Raw genomic sequence first — 16177 nt, 5'->3', positions numbered from 1 at the left:
ACAGGACTCTGGTCTGACAGCAATGTACTTCCGAATTAGCCACTATTCCAGGGACCTTCAAATCTTTTTGGCACTTTTAATTCTAGGTAATTAATAGTAATGTCAATGGCCTCACCCTAAAGCTAGTTAAATGCTTTAATTAACACTTATTATGGCCATACCTTGTTCCACTGCTATACAGCGTCAGGAAATAATGCCTTATTTCTCTACACATAAAAAAATGTCCTGCTCTCTCCCTATGTACAGGTCTTATTGTACATAAAGAAATCCTGTATTGAATAACATTAAGGCTATGTGCACACGTCCGGAATTGCCGAAATTTACGCGGCAATTCGGCAACTGTGCCGCAGGTAATACGCATGCAGAATTGGGATGCATTTTCCCACTAAACACTAGCATTTTACAAGTGTAATTAGCTTGCAGAATGCTAGCGTTTTCCAAGCGATCTGTAGCATCGCTTGGAAAACTGATTGACAGGTTGGTCACACTTGTCAAACATAGTGTTTGACAAGTGTGACCAACTTTTTACTATTGATGCTGCCTATGCAGCAACAATAGTAAAAAGATATAATGTTAAAAATAAAAAATAAAATCATGATATTCTCACCTTCCGGCGGACCCAGCAGCCTTCCCGCTCCTCGCGAAGCTCCCGTTCCCAGTAATGCCTCACGGCAATGACCCCAGATGATGTAGCGTCATGCGAGACCGCTACAGCATCACAGGTCATTGCCACGAAACATCCCTGGGAATGGAAGCATCGCGAGGAGCGAGAAGGCTGTCGGGGCTGCCGGAAGGTGAGAATATCACAATTTTTTAATTTAATTCTTTTTTTTTTACAATTATATATTTCCCAGGGCCTGGAGGAGAGTCTCCTCTCCTCCACCCTGGGTACCATCCACACATGATCCGCTTACTTCCCGCATGGTGGGCATAGCCACATGCGGGAAGTAAGCTGATCAATGCATTCCTATGTGTGTGGAACCCCCGTGATTCCGCACAAAGAATGAACATGCTGCGTTTTTTTTTCGAGAATGCGATTCCGCCACGGAAAAAAACGCAACATGTGTACAAAAATTGTGGATTGCATTCTAATAATAGGATGCTTAATCTGTGTGTTTTTTTTAGCAGTTTTATCGCGTTTTTATAGCGAAAAAGCGCAAAAAAAACACGAAAAATCCTGAACATGTGCACACAGCCTAAAGGGGTTGTCAACTACTTGTCATTTAAGGGGTTGTGATAGAGTAGGCAATATAAGATTAATGAGGGTCCAACATCCGGTACCTGAGCTATCAGCGACCAACACGGGGTATGGAGCGCTACATCACTGATCCATCATACTGATTAGTGGCCGCTCCCGAGCACTGCAGGTCAGCTCCTAATTATCTCATCCATACACTGCTTATATCCACCCGCTGCTGGAGTCGGGAGCAGCTGATCGATGAGGAGGACGGGTGCAGTAACCCCCAACAGTATGATATTGAGATCCTGCTCTAGGGATAGGTCATTAATATCATTGGATTGGAAAACCCCTTTAATTATTCTCCTTACTTTAGATTTAATTTTCCATAATTGTATTGAAAATTGCAGACATCAGTTAGTTTATATTTTATTTATAGGTTTGTGAGTGACAACCCATAAAATGGACCAGACTCCTGTAGGTTACGGGTTTTGTGTAAAATTTCTCCTATGCATTAGTAGATAAACTATAACTGGACAGACAGACCAAAAATACGATCATGTGAATAAGGTCTTATATTTAATGGTGAAATTTCATTCTTTTATCCTCTTAATTTTAGGTAGAAACTATCTCTAATCCTAATTAGTGAAAACAGTTTCCACATCATGTTGTATCGATATAAACAATTATTGTAGGTTATATCAGCCACATTATCTGGGTATCTATAGTTTGTCAGAGATGTAAGTGAAATATTGTCACCCGACTGACCAGCTATTTACAGAGGGAGTTGCGCTTGTAAAGGAAATGTGTCATCGGAAAATGACATTTTTTAAATCAGGTTTTATGCGCTTTTAAAAAAAAGTTTTGTCAGAGTTTTTTTATTCATACCACAATCTACATTAAAGTAACAATGAGAAAAATTGCATTTCACACTGTTCACTGAGGCTATTCTAGACTTATTTCCTGTAGTTTCAGGAAATGCACATGTATATTAGCAGCTGTAGACTGACTCAAACCCTATCCTTTATAATGAAGCATCTAATGAGCGTGTGCAAAGGTCACTGTGGAGGTAGAGGGAGAAGAGTAATCGTCTATTGTGATTAAAAACGGTGTATGAAAATCTTATCTGTAGAGATGCACGAATCCGAACTGTAAAGTACGGGATGTTTACCGGACACCTGGTCTGTTGCTGAACTCCAAACACGGACTTCTCACAGAAGTCCTTATTATTGTTCGGATGGAGAAAGAGAGAGACTATGTGGGAATACTCTGATTCCTTTGGCAGTCCCCTAGCCCTTACTAAGATCATTTTACAGCCCTCTTACAGCACCAAAGTTCAGGTTCCCATTGACTTCTATGAGGTTTGAGTTCAAGTTCGGGTAGAGTTCTGGTACCCCAACTAAACTTTAGACTAAAGTTCAGTTGAACCCAAAGAACCCGAACATCCACATGTCCGCTCACCCCTTTATACCTGTCATTGTAATTCGGTCTGTGATGATAATGAGACTGCTGATAATAATTCCTGAAAACTCTTCCTGAAATGTAAAGAAGTAGGGGTCTAAAATATCCACAATGGCCAATATAAAGACATTGTATGAAAAAGAAAAAAAAACATTGCCGAAAAGAATAAATTTATCACAAAAAACCTGATTAGAAAATAAGTCATTTTCTGATGATAACTTCCCTTTAGGTAAACAATGATTAAGTAGATGGAGTTATATAGAGCAATGAAGAGCAATGTGGACATTTCAGGGGTGCTGAAAGGCGGACTCCTGCAAATCAGATGCTCTATTCGAAGAATGAAAAAAGAAATACAAGACGCATAAAGGTCTTTGTATACAACTAAACGGCCAGGAAAGGCCCCAGGCGCCGATGTAGTGGGCCAATCGGCCCTCAATACTATTGATTCCCCTGTGCAGCTTCCATTATTGTCAGCCGTGCATCCCCTGATTACACAGGGCTCTGTGCTGCGGACAAGTGATGGCTTTTGTCTAAAATTAAGTCCATGATAAAGGAGCACGCTATCTGATCCCCAGCCATTTCTATACTTGGCAAAGGTCAGAAACACGATTGTTCAGGTGATCGTGGCCCAGATCAACTGTTGTAATGTAGAAGATTCTTACACAAGTCCTTCATTCATTGCGGATAATCTGGCTTCAAAAGATGCCTCGTAATAATAATGACAAGAGAACAGGACAGACACAATATAAGGTGCATGACATCATTCCCCGTCCAAAACCAAAATTACCCCAGGGGGTTTTCGCATTGCACATGTCATCGGGTAGAATAAATAGAGTCACTGAGTAGAGCGGATCTGTATGGACCAGAATACCAAGTTGTCACACTGAAAATAATCCGATACAGCGACAATCACCTCAAGGGTACATCGGCCTCAATATATCTCTGTCCATGACCTTTACGTGAGCGCTTCTTTACTATTTAAGACAGGATGCGTCTATATTCGACTTCTTACTCCGATCACGAATCATTGGCCTTTGTCGTTGCCACTACTTAAAAACCCAACAACTGGTCCCTATTTTAGCGCACGTCCGCATTCCTGCTAGATTCTGAATGTCTGCTGGAATACACAGCTTTCTCCTTATGGAAATGTGATCAGGGGTTAAGTTGTATTTTAGGACATTTGTTTTTTTAAAGGCCGGCATAAAAGCTACTCCATGATGACTATCAGCATGGGAATAGGCTGGAGTGAGAGAGACGAGCTAGTAAAGACTGAATGTACGGCCCAGGAGAAATGATCTAAGGCCTGTCATTAGCTGTCATTTACAGGCTTAACTCTTAAACAGCCGCTGTGTTTATCCAGATGTTATTCTACCGTCAATCAACTTTTTTTTTTCTTCTAATTTTGGCCCCATGTCAGCGAATGCTAAATAGAGAAAAAAAAGTTTAGTGTCCGCGGGGTGATTGAAAGCGCTAAAACTAAGGTTGAAACAAAAATAAATGAAATAAATATTTTATATAGTTTGTGACACTTGCAATCAGCATATGGCAGCACAATACATAGATCTATGTACCTGTTGTGTCCACAAAGGAAATTGCCGTTTTTGAGCGCAATATCTAGCAGAATATTCCAGTGCTCATTTTTTTCACAAAAAATTATATTTATTACTTTTTTAATGGCCATTTACTATCACTATCTATATCATAAACACTAATTATTATCTGGATCTTGTATATTTCGATGAGATCTGATGAAATTAGGGCTCTATTCTGGAAGAGAAAAATATGTATCAGAGAGGTTGGATTTTTACTTGTCCCATTCTTATTCTTCCCCCCTGGAATAAGTGGCGCTGAAGTTGTCTGGTAGATAGCTATCCTCTTCTGCTCAATCGGGGAGGGTTCAGCCAAACCGAATGGTTTATGTAGTGTGATATTAAGAGCTATGTGATCGTTACCTTCATTATTGGCTCATGGATCACGTACAACACCTAGAGGACCACTAGTTACAATTCCAATACTAGTGGGGTTATATGTAGAGATGACTGAACCTGAATTTTAAAGTTAGGGGTTCACATCAGACACCTAGTGTCCAGTGTTGAACCTCCGAACACGGACTTCTCCTGGAAATCCATCTTACAGTTCGGGAGTCTGGGGAGGAGAGAGAGGGACAGAGAGATTTCCCAGTTCCAAAGTTCGGGTCCCCATTGATTTCTATGGGGTTCAGGTTCTGGTTCAGGTTCAGGTACAGTTCTGGCACCCGAACCAAACTTTGGACCAAAGTTCATTCTAACTCGACAAACCGGAACTTCCACTGGTCCGCACATCCCTAGTTATATGTATGCTTTGGATGCCACATTTGGAACCCCTGTTGCCCATCAAGACAAAACTATAGTGATAGGATAGCTCGCTGTACTATTTTATACTTTTAATTGCCGTACACCATGTTGGAAACTAGACTGTCCCCAATATGGTCAACGTGGTCCGTCAGACACCCCACGTATGGGGTACAGCACTTCCATTATTTTCATATTTTTGTTCTTATAGCTGAAACACAGCAATAAGAATGCACATGTGAACTGAGCTTATGGTCAAATTTTCTCAATATATTTATTTTTTTTCCTAAACAAAGCAAGCATTAGATTTCTAGCCATGTCATGTCAACAGATGGCGTCTTTAACCCTAGTTGTCACTGGAATGTGACACTCATTCTACCCTTCTTGTCGCCTACAAAGATATCAGCGTCTTTCGCTATCATTTTTTTGGGAGTTTGATATAAAAACTAGGATCACCATGGGAACTGCTATACACTCACTATACGGGGCGATTAAGAGAGCAGCTCTTCAGCCTCGGTCCCTCCGAGCTGGCTCTCCCTATACTCTTTAGAAGTGTATAAAGATCTGATGATGAGCAGTGAACGCGAAGGAGAAGGAGGGGAGGGGAGGCTAATGGGATATTAAATATCCTGAAACATGCATTTTCAGCCATGTACTCACAGCTTCTAAAAGCCAATAATGCTCTGGACTTCCTCTATTTAATTTCCAAAGGGGGCTTAAATGACAGATGAGATCGATGCTACTTTCCCATTGTCTGTGGCTTACTTACATCTTCTTAAAGCAGTACGAGTACCCTACGGTTGCAATATATATATATATATATATATATATATATATATATATATATATATAATCTTTTTGGGGGGGTTCCGAAAAATGTATCATTTTTTGAGTGGCTGTGTTGTTAGAATATTAACACTTAGGTTGACTGGTTTGACATATACACATAAAACCACAGGATAAGAATGCTTGATTTTCATCCATAGTAGAAAGTTTGTTAGTGAAAGGGTCTCCTGCAGAAGACCCCCATGTCAGGTCAGGACACCCTAAAATAGGGCAAAAAAATGAGTTGCTCATGACATCTCTCCATGATAATAGGAGAGTTTACCTGCAGCCTCATGCATCTGCCACACCAGATACACTTAGCTCTGTTACATTTGTATCTGTGCGGAGGAATGCTTTCCTTATTTATTAATACACTGTCACTAGTGGGAAGGAGGTGGACCATAATGAGAGGAAGTAGTTGAAAACAGCTGAAAAGTCTTCTGGATCCCCCTTGGGGTGCATAACCTCATGGTGTAGTATTTTTGGCTCACATGGACTTATCTGTCTAGAGCTGGAGATAAGCCAGTGTTTTTTGTTTTTTTTTTCATATAATGTTTTCTAAGCTTTGGGATCTGCCCATGCTTTGTCAGAAAGTGAAATAAAGTAACACTGATCTGCGCATCCTCCACAACACATTAACCCATTCACATCTGCAGCCAGCCAGCCTTGTGTCTGCTGTTCATCAGGAGAAAACAGCACATCAGAATGACAGCCCTGGGATCTATAGACAGACTCCTGCTGTGTGTACAGTGGAAGTTCCTCCTACCTTTCAGACTTTGTGAATTTTTTAAAGGACTGCCTGGTGAGGTCATGGTAAGACCTAAAGCTCTGAGGTTCTGCTGAGATGCCCTGCGCTCTGGTGGTCCTTGGTCCAATCTGGGTACTGGTAGGCATAGCCAGGACAGACTGGTACTTGTGCAGTTTTCTTCTCAGTTCCTGGATTTCCTCCTCTTTTTCTGACAAACGGTTCTCCAGATCCCTAATTCTCTCCTCCTTCAGCATGAGGATCTTGGCGAAGTCCTCCTCTAGGTCACTCATTGTGTTGGCAAAACTTAAGTCACACAATATCCCAGGACAAGAAGAAGAAGCAGAAGATGAAGAAGAAGCCTCCTGGTAGGTGCTTGCTGCTGGTGAAGTTTTCTTTCTAGCCACTGCTGAATGGACAGGAGGGTGAGGAGCCTGCAAGCTCTACAGCTGGATGATGAGTGCTAATCCACTGTCCCTTTTGGGAAATGCTGATTATCTTTCATTGAGAAACCAATTAGAGCTGCCTTCCTCCCCCTGTGAGACCCCCTCCAGGATCAATCCATAGAAAGCACAAGTCAGAGCTCCTGAATGTGTGATGGTCACAGGCAGCTTCTCAGTCTACACATCCCATCATAGTCACACTCCACCACTGAGGAGAAGACAAAAAAAGAGCTTTGTGGCACTCAAGTCCTGATCCCTGAAATAGCAACAATTACCATGTGATCTAAGGGTGGCGCAGCAGCTCCCTGTAACTGGATCCTGGGCTTCTGCAATCACAAGAAAGCACTGGATGAAAGCCTCCACAGATACTGAGGCATGGAGCTCAGGGGCTTCCCACCTAGGCTGAAGCTGCTTCTCCTCTGTGACATCCCTGGATTTGTGCTGCAGCTCAGGACAAGGCTCAGTCCTGGTGTTTCTATCACAGATCCCACAACTTACACTCACAAGAGGAAACTCAATCATATATGGTAATGGAAGCCAAGTTAGAGGAAGAAGAATGCTATGCTGGGTGGACAGAGGACAATCACTGTCCATTTCTCTTAGGGTGGGGGTCCTAGTTACTGTAGTGCGTATATTGCTGGTTAGGTTCATCTGATTTACTGCAAGGTAAGTGATAGTCATCTGGGTTACGTCTATTGTTCCCTCAATCTGATCCACTATGACTTCTGGACACATTTTCAGTAAAAAGTACTTTATTGTAAATGGTTAGTGTACCCCATAATGGGAGCTGGCGGTGATTACTCTGTGTACAGGACACCCCTAGGTTTAGGGTAATGACAATGAGTCCATTTACCAGTCTTGTGTGACTCTGAGCTCTTTGTAAATGTTTGATGCTTGTTAATAAACTTGTCTATAATATACATCTTGTCTCATGGTCAGCACACATCATCATCATCATCATTATGTAGGAGTACTGCAGTTGTCACAATGGGTTTACATGACTATTGCGCTTTATTATGTATTTATATCTACATTACATGTTTGATTCTCAGGCGTCATATTCTGTATATGTCGGTGATGCGCACCGATGGTGGAATATTTTGTTCAACGAGTCTCTCAAAACTTTTAACTGTTTTTATTTCCAGCTATATATACCAAAAGGATAAAAATATCTTCTTGCGGACGTCAGATTCTCACGCAGAGAGTGACATCTTGTGTTCAAATCATTGAATGCCAAGACAAGCATCAAGGAAATGTTTGTACTTCCATTCCCCCTGAGGTTTGGCTGTACTCTGGCTTGCATGCAACTGCAAGCCAAATTTGGTTGGTTGGAGATCTTAGATCTTCCCAGGCATGTTCATGAATTGTATGGCTTATGTACTAATACACTGACGGGCAGGGTGTGGAACTGCAAGTCACAGCTAGATCCTTCTGTAGCCAGTGTATATATATATATTAAAATTCCTCTAGTGTTAGGGTCGTGACCGACCCGTTTTAGGTTTTAAATGCATGCAAATTCTACATACATTTGTTTATTGCATCAAGACTTTTTGACTTTTTCAGGAACTTATTGTTAAACAAAATACTCTTATTAAAATGCTCTTATTAAAATTATAACATTTGTGTTGTTGGGGTCAATTTCGACCCAGGTTTAATATAAGAGTAAAAAAAACAATAATGTTGGCACCAATGATACGGCAAGGAAGGACCTACCGACAATCTGCAAGGACTTTGAAGAGTTGGGGAAGAAAGTAAAGGAACTGGATGCACAGGTAGTTTTTTCTTCTATCCTTCCAGTAGACGGGCATGGCACCAGGAGATGGAACAGGATCCTTGATGCAAACAACTGGCTAAGACGATGGTGCAGACAACAAGGATTTGGATTCCTGGACCACGGTGTGAATTACTTGTACGATGGACTCCTCGCCAGAGACGGACTACACCTCAACAAACCTGGGAAACACACATTCGCCAGAAGACTCGCTACACTCATCAGGAGGGCGTTAAACTAGAAGAAGAGGGGACGGGAAGAAAAACATTAGACTCGAACAAAGACGTCCCAGGAAAACATACTCAGAAGGGAGGTAAGAACATTTCTAAAACAATCCACAGTGAGGAGATTGGAACAAAACAAAATCCTCTAAACTGCATGCTCGCAAACGCCAGAAGCCTGACAAACAAGATGGAAGAACTAGAAGCAGAAATATCTACAGGTAACTTTGACATAGTGGGAATAACCGAGACATGGTTAGATGAAAGCTATGACTGGGCAGTTAACTTACAGGGTTACAGTCTGTTTAGAAAGGATCGTAAAAATCGGAGAGGAGGAGGGGTTTGTCTCTATGTAAAGTCTTGTCTAAAGTCCACTTTAAGGGAGGATATTAGCGAAGGAAATGAGGATGTCGAGTCCATATGGGTCGAAATTCATGGAGGGAAAAATGGTAACAAAATTCTCATTGGGGTCTGTTACAAACCCCCAAATATAACAGAAAGCATGGAAAGTCTACTTCTAAAGCAGATAGATGAAGCTGCAACCCATAATGAGGTCCTGGTTATGGGGGACTTTAACTACCCGGATATTAACTGGGAAACAGAAACCTGTGAAACCCATAAAGGCAACAGGTTTCTGCTAATAACCAAGAAAAATTATCTTTCACAATTGGTGCAGAATCCAACCAGAGGAGCAGCACTTTTAGACCTAATACTATCTAATAGACCTGACAGAATAACAAATCTGCAGGTGGTCGGGCATCTAGGAAATAGCGACCACAATATTGTACAGTTTCACCTGTCTTTCACTAGGGGGACTTGTCAGGGAGTCACAAAAACATTGAACTTTAGGAAGGCAAAGTTTGAACAGCTTAGAGATGCCCTTAATCTGGTAGACTGGGACAATATACTCAGAAATGAGAATACAGATAATAAATGGGAAATGTTTAAGAACATCCTAAATAGGCAGTGTAAGCGGTTTATACCTTGTGGGAATAAAAGGACTAGAAATAGGAAAAACCCAATGTGGCTAAACAAAGAAGTAAGACAGGCAATTAACAGTAAAAAGAAAGCATTTGCACTACTAAAGCAGGATGGCACCATTGAAGCTCTAAAAAACTATAGGGAGAAAAATACTTTATCTAAAAAACTAATTAAAGCTGCCAAAAAGGAAACAGAGAAGCACATTGCTAAGGAGAGTAAAACTAATCCCAAACTGTTCTTCAACTATATCAATAGTAAAAGAATAAAAACTGAAAATGTAGGCCCCTTAAAAAATAGTGAGGAAAGAATGGTTGTAGATGACGAGGAAAAAGCTAACATATTAAACACCTTCTTCTCCACGGTATTCACGGTGGAAAATGAAATGCTAGGTGAAATCCCAAGAAACAATGAAAACCCTATATTAAGGGTCACCAATCTAACCCAAGAAGAGGTGCGAAACCGGCTAAATAAGATTAAAATAGATAAATCTCCGGGTCCGGATGGCATACACCCACGAGTACTAAGAGAACTAAGTAATGTAATAGATAAACCATTATTTCTTATTTTTAGTGACTCTATAGCGACAGGGTCTGTTCCGCAGGACTGGCGCATAGCAAATGTGGTGCCAATATTCAAAAAGGGCTCTAAAAGTGAACCTGGAAATTATAGGCCAGTAAGTCTAACCTCTATTGTTGGTAAAATATTTGAAGGGTTTCTGAGGGATGTTATTCTGGATTATCTCAATGAGAATAACTGTTTAACTCCATATCAGCATGGGTTTATGAGAAATCGCTCCTGTCAAACCAATCTAATCAGTTTTTATGAAGAGGTAAGCTATAGACTGGACCACGGTGAGTCATTGGACGTGGTATATCTCGATTTTTCCAAAGCGTTTGATACCGTGCCGCACAAGAGGTTGGTACACAAAATGAGAATGCTTGGTCTGGGGGAAAATGTGTGTAAATGGGTTAGTAACTGGCTTAGTGATAGAAAGCAGAGGGTGGTTATAAATGGTATTGTCTCTAACTGGGTCGCTGTGACCAGTGGGGTACCGCAGGGGTCAGTATTGGGACCTGTTCTCTTCAACATATTCATTAATGATCTGGTAGAAGGTTTACACAGTAAAATATCAATATTTGCAGATGATACAAAACTATGTAAAGCAGTTAATACAAGAGAAGATAGTATTCTGCTACAGATGGATCTGGATAAGTTGGAAACTTGGGCTGAAAGGTGGCAGATGAGGTTTAACAATGATAAATGTAAGGTTATACACATGGGAAGAGGGAATCAATATCACCATTACACACTGAACGGGAAACCACTGGGTAAATCTGACAGGGAGAAGGACTTGGGGATCCTAGTTAATGATAAACTTACCTGGAGCAGCCAGTGCCAGGCAGCAGCTGCCAAGGCAAACAGGATCATGGGGTGCATTAAAAGAGGTCTGGATACACATGATGAGAGCATTATACTGCCTCTGTACAAATCCCTAGTTAGACCGCACATGGAGTACTGTGTCCAGTTTTGGGCACCGGTGCTCAGGAAGGATATAATGGAACTAGAGAGAGTACAAAGGAGGGCAACAAAATTAATAAAGGGGATGGGAGAACTACAATACCCAGATAGATTAGCGAAATTAGGATTATTTAGTCTAGAAAAAAGACGACTGAGGGGCGATCTAATAACCATGTATAAGTATATAAGGGGACAATACAAATATCTCGCTGAGGATCTGTTTATACCAAGGAAGGTGACGGGCACAAGGGGGCATTCTTTGCGTCTGGAGGAGAGAAGGTTTTTCCACCAACATAGAAGAGGATTCTTTACTGTTAGGGCAGTGAGAATCTGGAATTGCTTGCCTGAGGAGGTGGTGATGGCGAACTCAGTCGAGGGGTTCAAGAGAGGCCTGGATGTCTTCCTGGAGCAGAACAATATTGTATCATACAATTATTAGGTTCTGTAGAAGGACGTAGATCTGGGTATTTATTATGATGGAATATAGGCTGAACTGGATGGACAAATGTCTTTTTTCGGCCTTACTAACTATGTTACTATGTTACTATGTAATAATAAGTCCCAAAACTGAACTCATAAACCTAATATAAACCAACAGCCCACAGCCAGCTCTACCTCCAACAACTTGAGTTAGGGACATGTGCAGGCATGTATCACCAAATCAGCTTAGAGTTGGTACTTTGCAGAGTATAGTTTATATTATTCGCTTGAGGTTCATTTGACAATATTTTTATATTGAAAATGATGGGTATGCTCTCAAATGAAAGGCCCAGGGGGCCACAACAAAAATATTAAAATCAATCCTTCCATGGATGAGAAACCCTAACAAAGGTAACTAAGAGGTAAGAAACAAATTGGATCATAAATAACTGTTTTTAGGGTATCCTAGGGGTGATTTAAGACACGGGTCAAAACCGACCCGTTAACATAAGAAAGAGTAACAGAAAGCTAACACTAGAGGAAGGTTAAATAAGAATGCATACTATTCCAATTTTGGGATATGGTCTGTAAAATACGATGCCCAAGTGCTGCACAGAAGTTGGCAATGTTTCCTTACATATGCACATACTTTAGGTCATGTTCATATGAAGTGTACTTTCTGTACTGGAAACCAACAACATGCAACATGCGTGTGCCTTAAAGGGGCCTTCTCACATGTGAGAAAGAATGGGGATAACTTTCTTATCCCTCAAGGTTAGACCACCATGACCTCGAGAACCGAGGCCCTTAAGAATCCCAACTGGAAGTTTCGGAGGTCGATCGTATGCACTGGTTAAGGTACCTTCACACATAACGATATTGTTAACGATATCGTTGCTATTTGTGACGTAGCAACGATATCGTTAATGAAATCGTTCTGTGTGACAGCGACCAACGATCAGGCCCCTGCTGGGAGATCGTTGGTCGCTGAACAAAGTCCAGAACTTTATTTCGTCGCTGGACTCCCTGGAGACATCGCTGGATCGGCGTGTGTGACACCGATCCAGCGATGTCTTCACTGGTAACCAGGGTAAACATCGGGTAACTAAGCGCAGGGCCGCGCTTAGTAACCCGATGTTTACCCTGGTTACCATGCTAAAAGTAAAAAAAAACAAACACTACATACTTACCTACAGCCGTCTGTCCTCCAGCGCTGTGCTCTGCTCTCCTCCTGTACTGGCTGTGAGCCGGAAAGCAGAGCGGTGACGTCACCGCTCTGCTTTCCGGCTCACAGACAGTACAGGAGGAGAGCAGAGAAGCAGAGCGCAGCGCTGGAGGACAGACAGCGGTAGGTAAGTATCTAGTGTTTTTTTTTTTTTTACTTTTAGCATGGTAACCAGGGTAAACATCGGGTTACTAAGCGCGGCCCTGCGCTTAGTTACCCGATGTTTACCCTGGTTACCGGCATCGTTGGTCGCTGGAGAGCGGTCTGTGTGACAGCTCTCCAGCGACCAAACAGCGACGCTGCAGCGATCCGAATCGTTGTCGGTATCGCTGCAGCGTCGCTTAATGTGAAGGGGCCTTTAGACTGTGGACCATACAGGAACCACAGCACTGATGACATATAGTCAGTATCACAAATAAACATTTACATCCTAGTACCCGATAGGTAACATCTACTCTGATTGAAGTTGTTCTCCTTTTCTTCTCCATCTTGTCCAGATATCATGATGACTTTTCACATTTGCATCTCTTTTCTGCAGACTTCCATCTTCTCCGGTCTTCTGCAGCACATCCCAACATGGTGTTCTTAAAAATAAAAGCGTCTTTATAATGCTTCTGCAAAAAAAATCTACCATACTCTGTGTCACTGAATTTCCCCTCACAGTGCTCTCTGCACAAAATATGACACCCCACACTGTCCCTCTTAAGGTACATGGCCTCCACACGTTCCTCTCTTTTCTACGCTGGGCCCCTCTTCATGCTGTCCCCTCACACTATATCCACCCATTGAAGCCAGTCTCTAGACTATGCACCCTCTTCACACTCGCCCCTCTGCATACTATCCTCTCCACAATGTGCCCTCACTCTGCCCCTCTCTTAAAAGCCCCTTACACTACCCAGTCTCTATCTTGTGCCACCTCAAATTTCTCTCCCCCTACATTATCACCTCTTATCCATACAGTCCCTTCTCACATTCTCCCCTCCATAGTGTCTACTCTCACACCCCCTCCATACTGTGCCCTCACACAATCATACTGTCCCCTAACTTTTTTACTTTCATAGTGTTCCCACGCTTCTCTCCACCAAAATGTCCTCTTACACTTTTCTCCCCACATACTGTACCCTCACACTTTTCATCCTCGTGTAGTAACCACACACTTCCCCCAGACTGTCCCATCACACTATACTGTCCCCTTAAAAATTTCTCCCCCATACTGTCTCCTCACACTGCCCTCCCATTTTCCCCACTGACTTATAATGAGCAAGTCTGATCCGAAATATAAAGCTAAGTAATGCATGCTGCACTATTTAACACGCGGACCATCTATCTGTCTATGTAAAAACACTTATGTGAACTACCACAATGACTTGCATTGGTCCTTGTGTTTTCTGTATGCTAGCCATTTTGCATATGGACAGCACATGAACTGATTATACACACATCTGGATAAGCACTTATTTTTGGCATAGAATCAATACAATGAAGAAGACATAACAGCAAGATACACATGACAGTGATAGTATAATAATTGGGATGATTTGCTGCCGGAACTTGGACAACTTGCAGTTATTGTTGCAGTTGTGAATTTTGTTCTGTTTTAGAAAAAACAACAATGAAAAGATCTGTTCCCATCCATGGCAGTAATTACAAAAATATCACTCCTGGGAGATGACAAAGCAGTGTGCTTGAAAAATATAGGGAATATTGTCTTTATCAAATACCTATACAATAATGCAGTGCACTAAAGTGCAACATCTGTGTGTGTAACATAAGGCCACGTTTACATCAACGGGTAAAATCTACAGGATGTTCTACAAATCCTAATCATACACTGTGGACATTTCCTGCACAGAAAAATGATAATAATTTTTCTGGTCATTCTGCAGTGGAACAGATGCAGATTTCACCATTTTCAGTGTTGCAGGAGCAAAATCTAGTGATTCTGAAGCAAAATCCACAAGCAACAAACGCAAAAAAGATCCATCCATAGTGAAAACTTTTCATCACGTGTGGATCTACTCTAATTCAGAACCAACAGAAGAACAGAAATAGTAAAGATGGAAGTGTAATGGACAGATTTGTAGTCCCTCCTGATTGGCTGCACTATTACATATGATGTGATGGCTGCAAGGCATTATGGGGAAGCCCGTGCAGACACTCCTGAGGTTATGTCAGCTTTCGGTAGCTGCTGCTATTTTCTGCAATGTGTAAAATGTCATCAGTCTATTTTTGGTGATTTAAGAGAATCAAATTGCGCATTGCATGTATTCGGTGTGACCTGTGAATTTCATACAATTTGACTCAATTTGATTCACATCAATTAGATTCGCTCATCTCTGGTTTAAATCCAGTGCCAGCGTCAGCACCCGGCGTACCCAGGCAAATGCCAGGGCCCTGGCAAGACTGGGGGGCCCATTCAGGGCCGGCGTTAAGGCAGGCAGCTGCCTAGGGCCCCCGCTCCCCCAGGGGCCCTCAGCTAGAGGCACATCACGCAGCCGCTATGGGGCCTCTGTGAGGCAGGGGGGCCCGCCTGTCGCCAGCGCCAAATCCCCCACTGCCGCATTGAACTATACCGGCGTCTGCCGGTAAAGTTCAAAGCAAATGATGGAGGAGAGCGTCACCTGACGCTCCCTCTCCCATCATTCCCCACTCTGCCTCTGACACTGCCCCTGCGGGTGCGCGATGACATCATCGCACACTTGCTGTGTGTCAGGCAGTGCAGCGGCAGCCACCGAGACCGGAGCAGGGAGCAACGCGGGCACGTTGAGAGGTGAGGAGTGGTTTTTTTGTAACTATAACAGTGAGTACTGGACTATGGGGCCATTCTTGGGGGGAGGGGGGCTGTGCTGTATACTACATGTCTGTGCTATATACTACATTCCTGTGTTATATACTACGTGGGCTGTGCCATATACTATATGGGCTGTTATATGCTACGTGGGCTGTGCTATATCCTACATGGCTGTGTTATATGCTGCATGGCTGTGTTATATACTACGTGGGCTGTGTTATATACTACATGGCTGTGTTATATGCGATCATGAATCGTGGTATGTGTTA

At 42.3% G+C, this 16177-nt stretch overlaps 1 protein-coding gene across 3 annotated transcripts in view; it reads right to left on the bottom strand.

Moving 5' to 3' along the window:
- Positions 1 to 7225, bottom strand: part of PRKG1 (protein kinase cGMP-dependent 1) — a 1430268-nt gene extending 1423043 nt beyond the window's left edge. Inside the window, exon 1 of one of the 3 annotated variants that reach the window (XM_069753539.1) lies at positions 6560 to 7225. In XM_069753539.1, coding sequence (XP_069609640.1) covers positions 6560 to 6831 — 272 coding nt within the window. In that variant the 5' untranslated portion in view covers positions 6832 to 7225. The remainder of the gene's footprint in view (positions 1 to 6559) is intronic. The other 2 variants (XM_069753538.1, XM_069753540.1) reach the window with 2 other exon arrangements.
- Between the last annotated feature and the right edge of the window lie 8952 nt (positions 7226 to 16177).

Source organism: Ranitomeya imitator, chromosome 2 (assembly GCF_032444005.1).
Source record: "Ranitomeya imitator isolate aRanImi1 chromosome 2, aRanImi1.pri, whole genome shotgun sequence".
Taxonomy (NCBI): Eukaryota; Metazoa; Chordata; class Amphibia; order Anura; family Dendrobatidae; genus Ranitomeya; species Ranitomeya imitator.
Note: the sequence above shows the minus strand (reverse complement) of the source record. Positions and strands in the feature narration are given on the sequence as shown.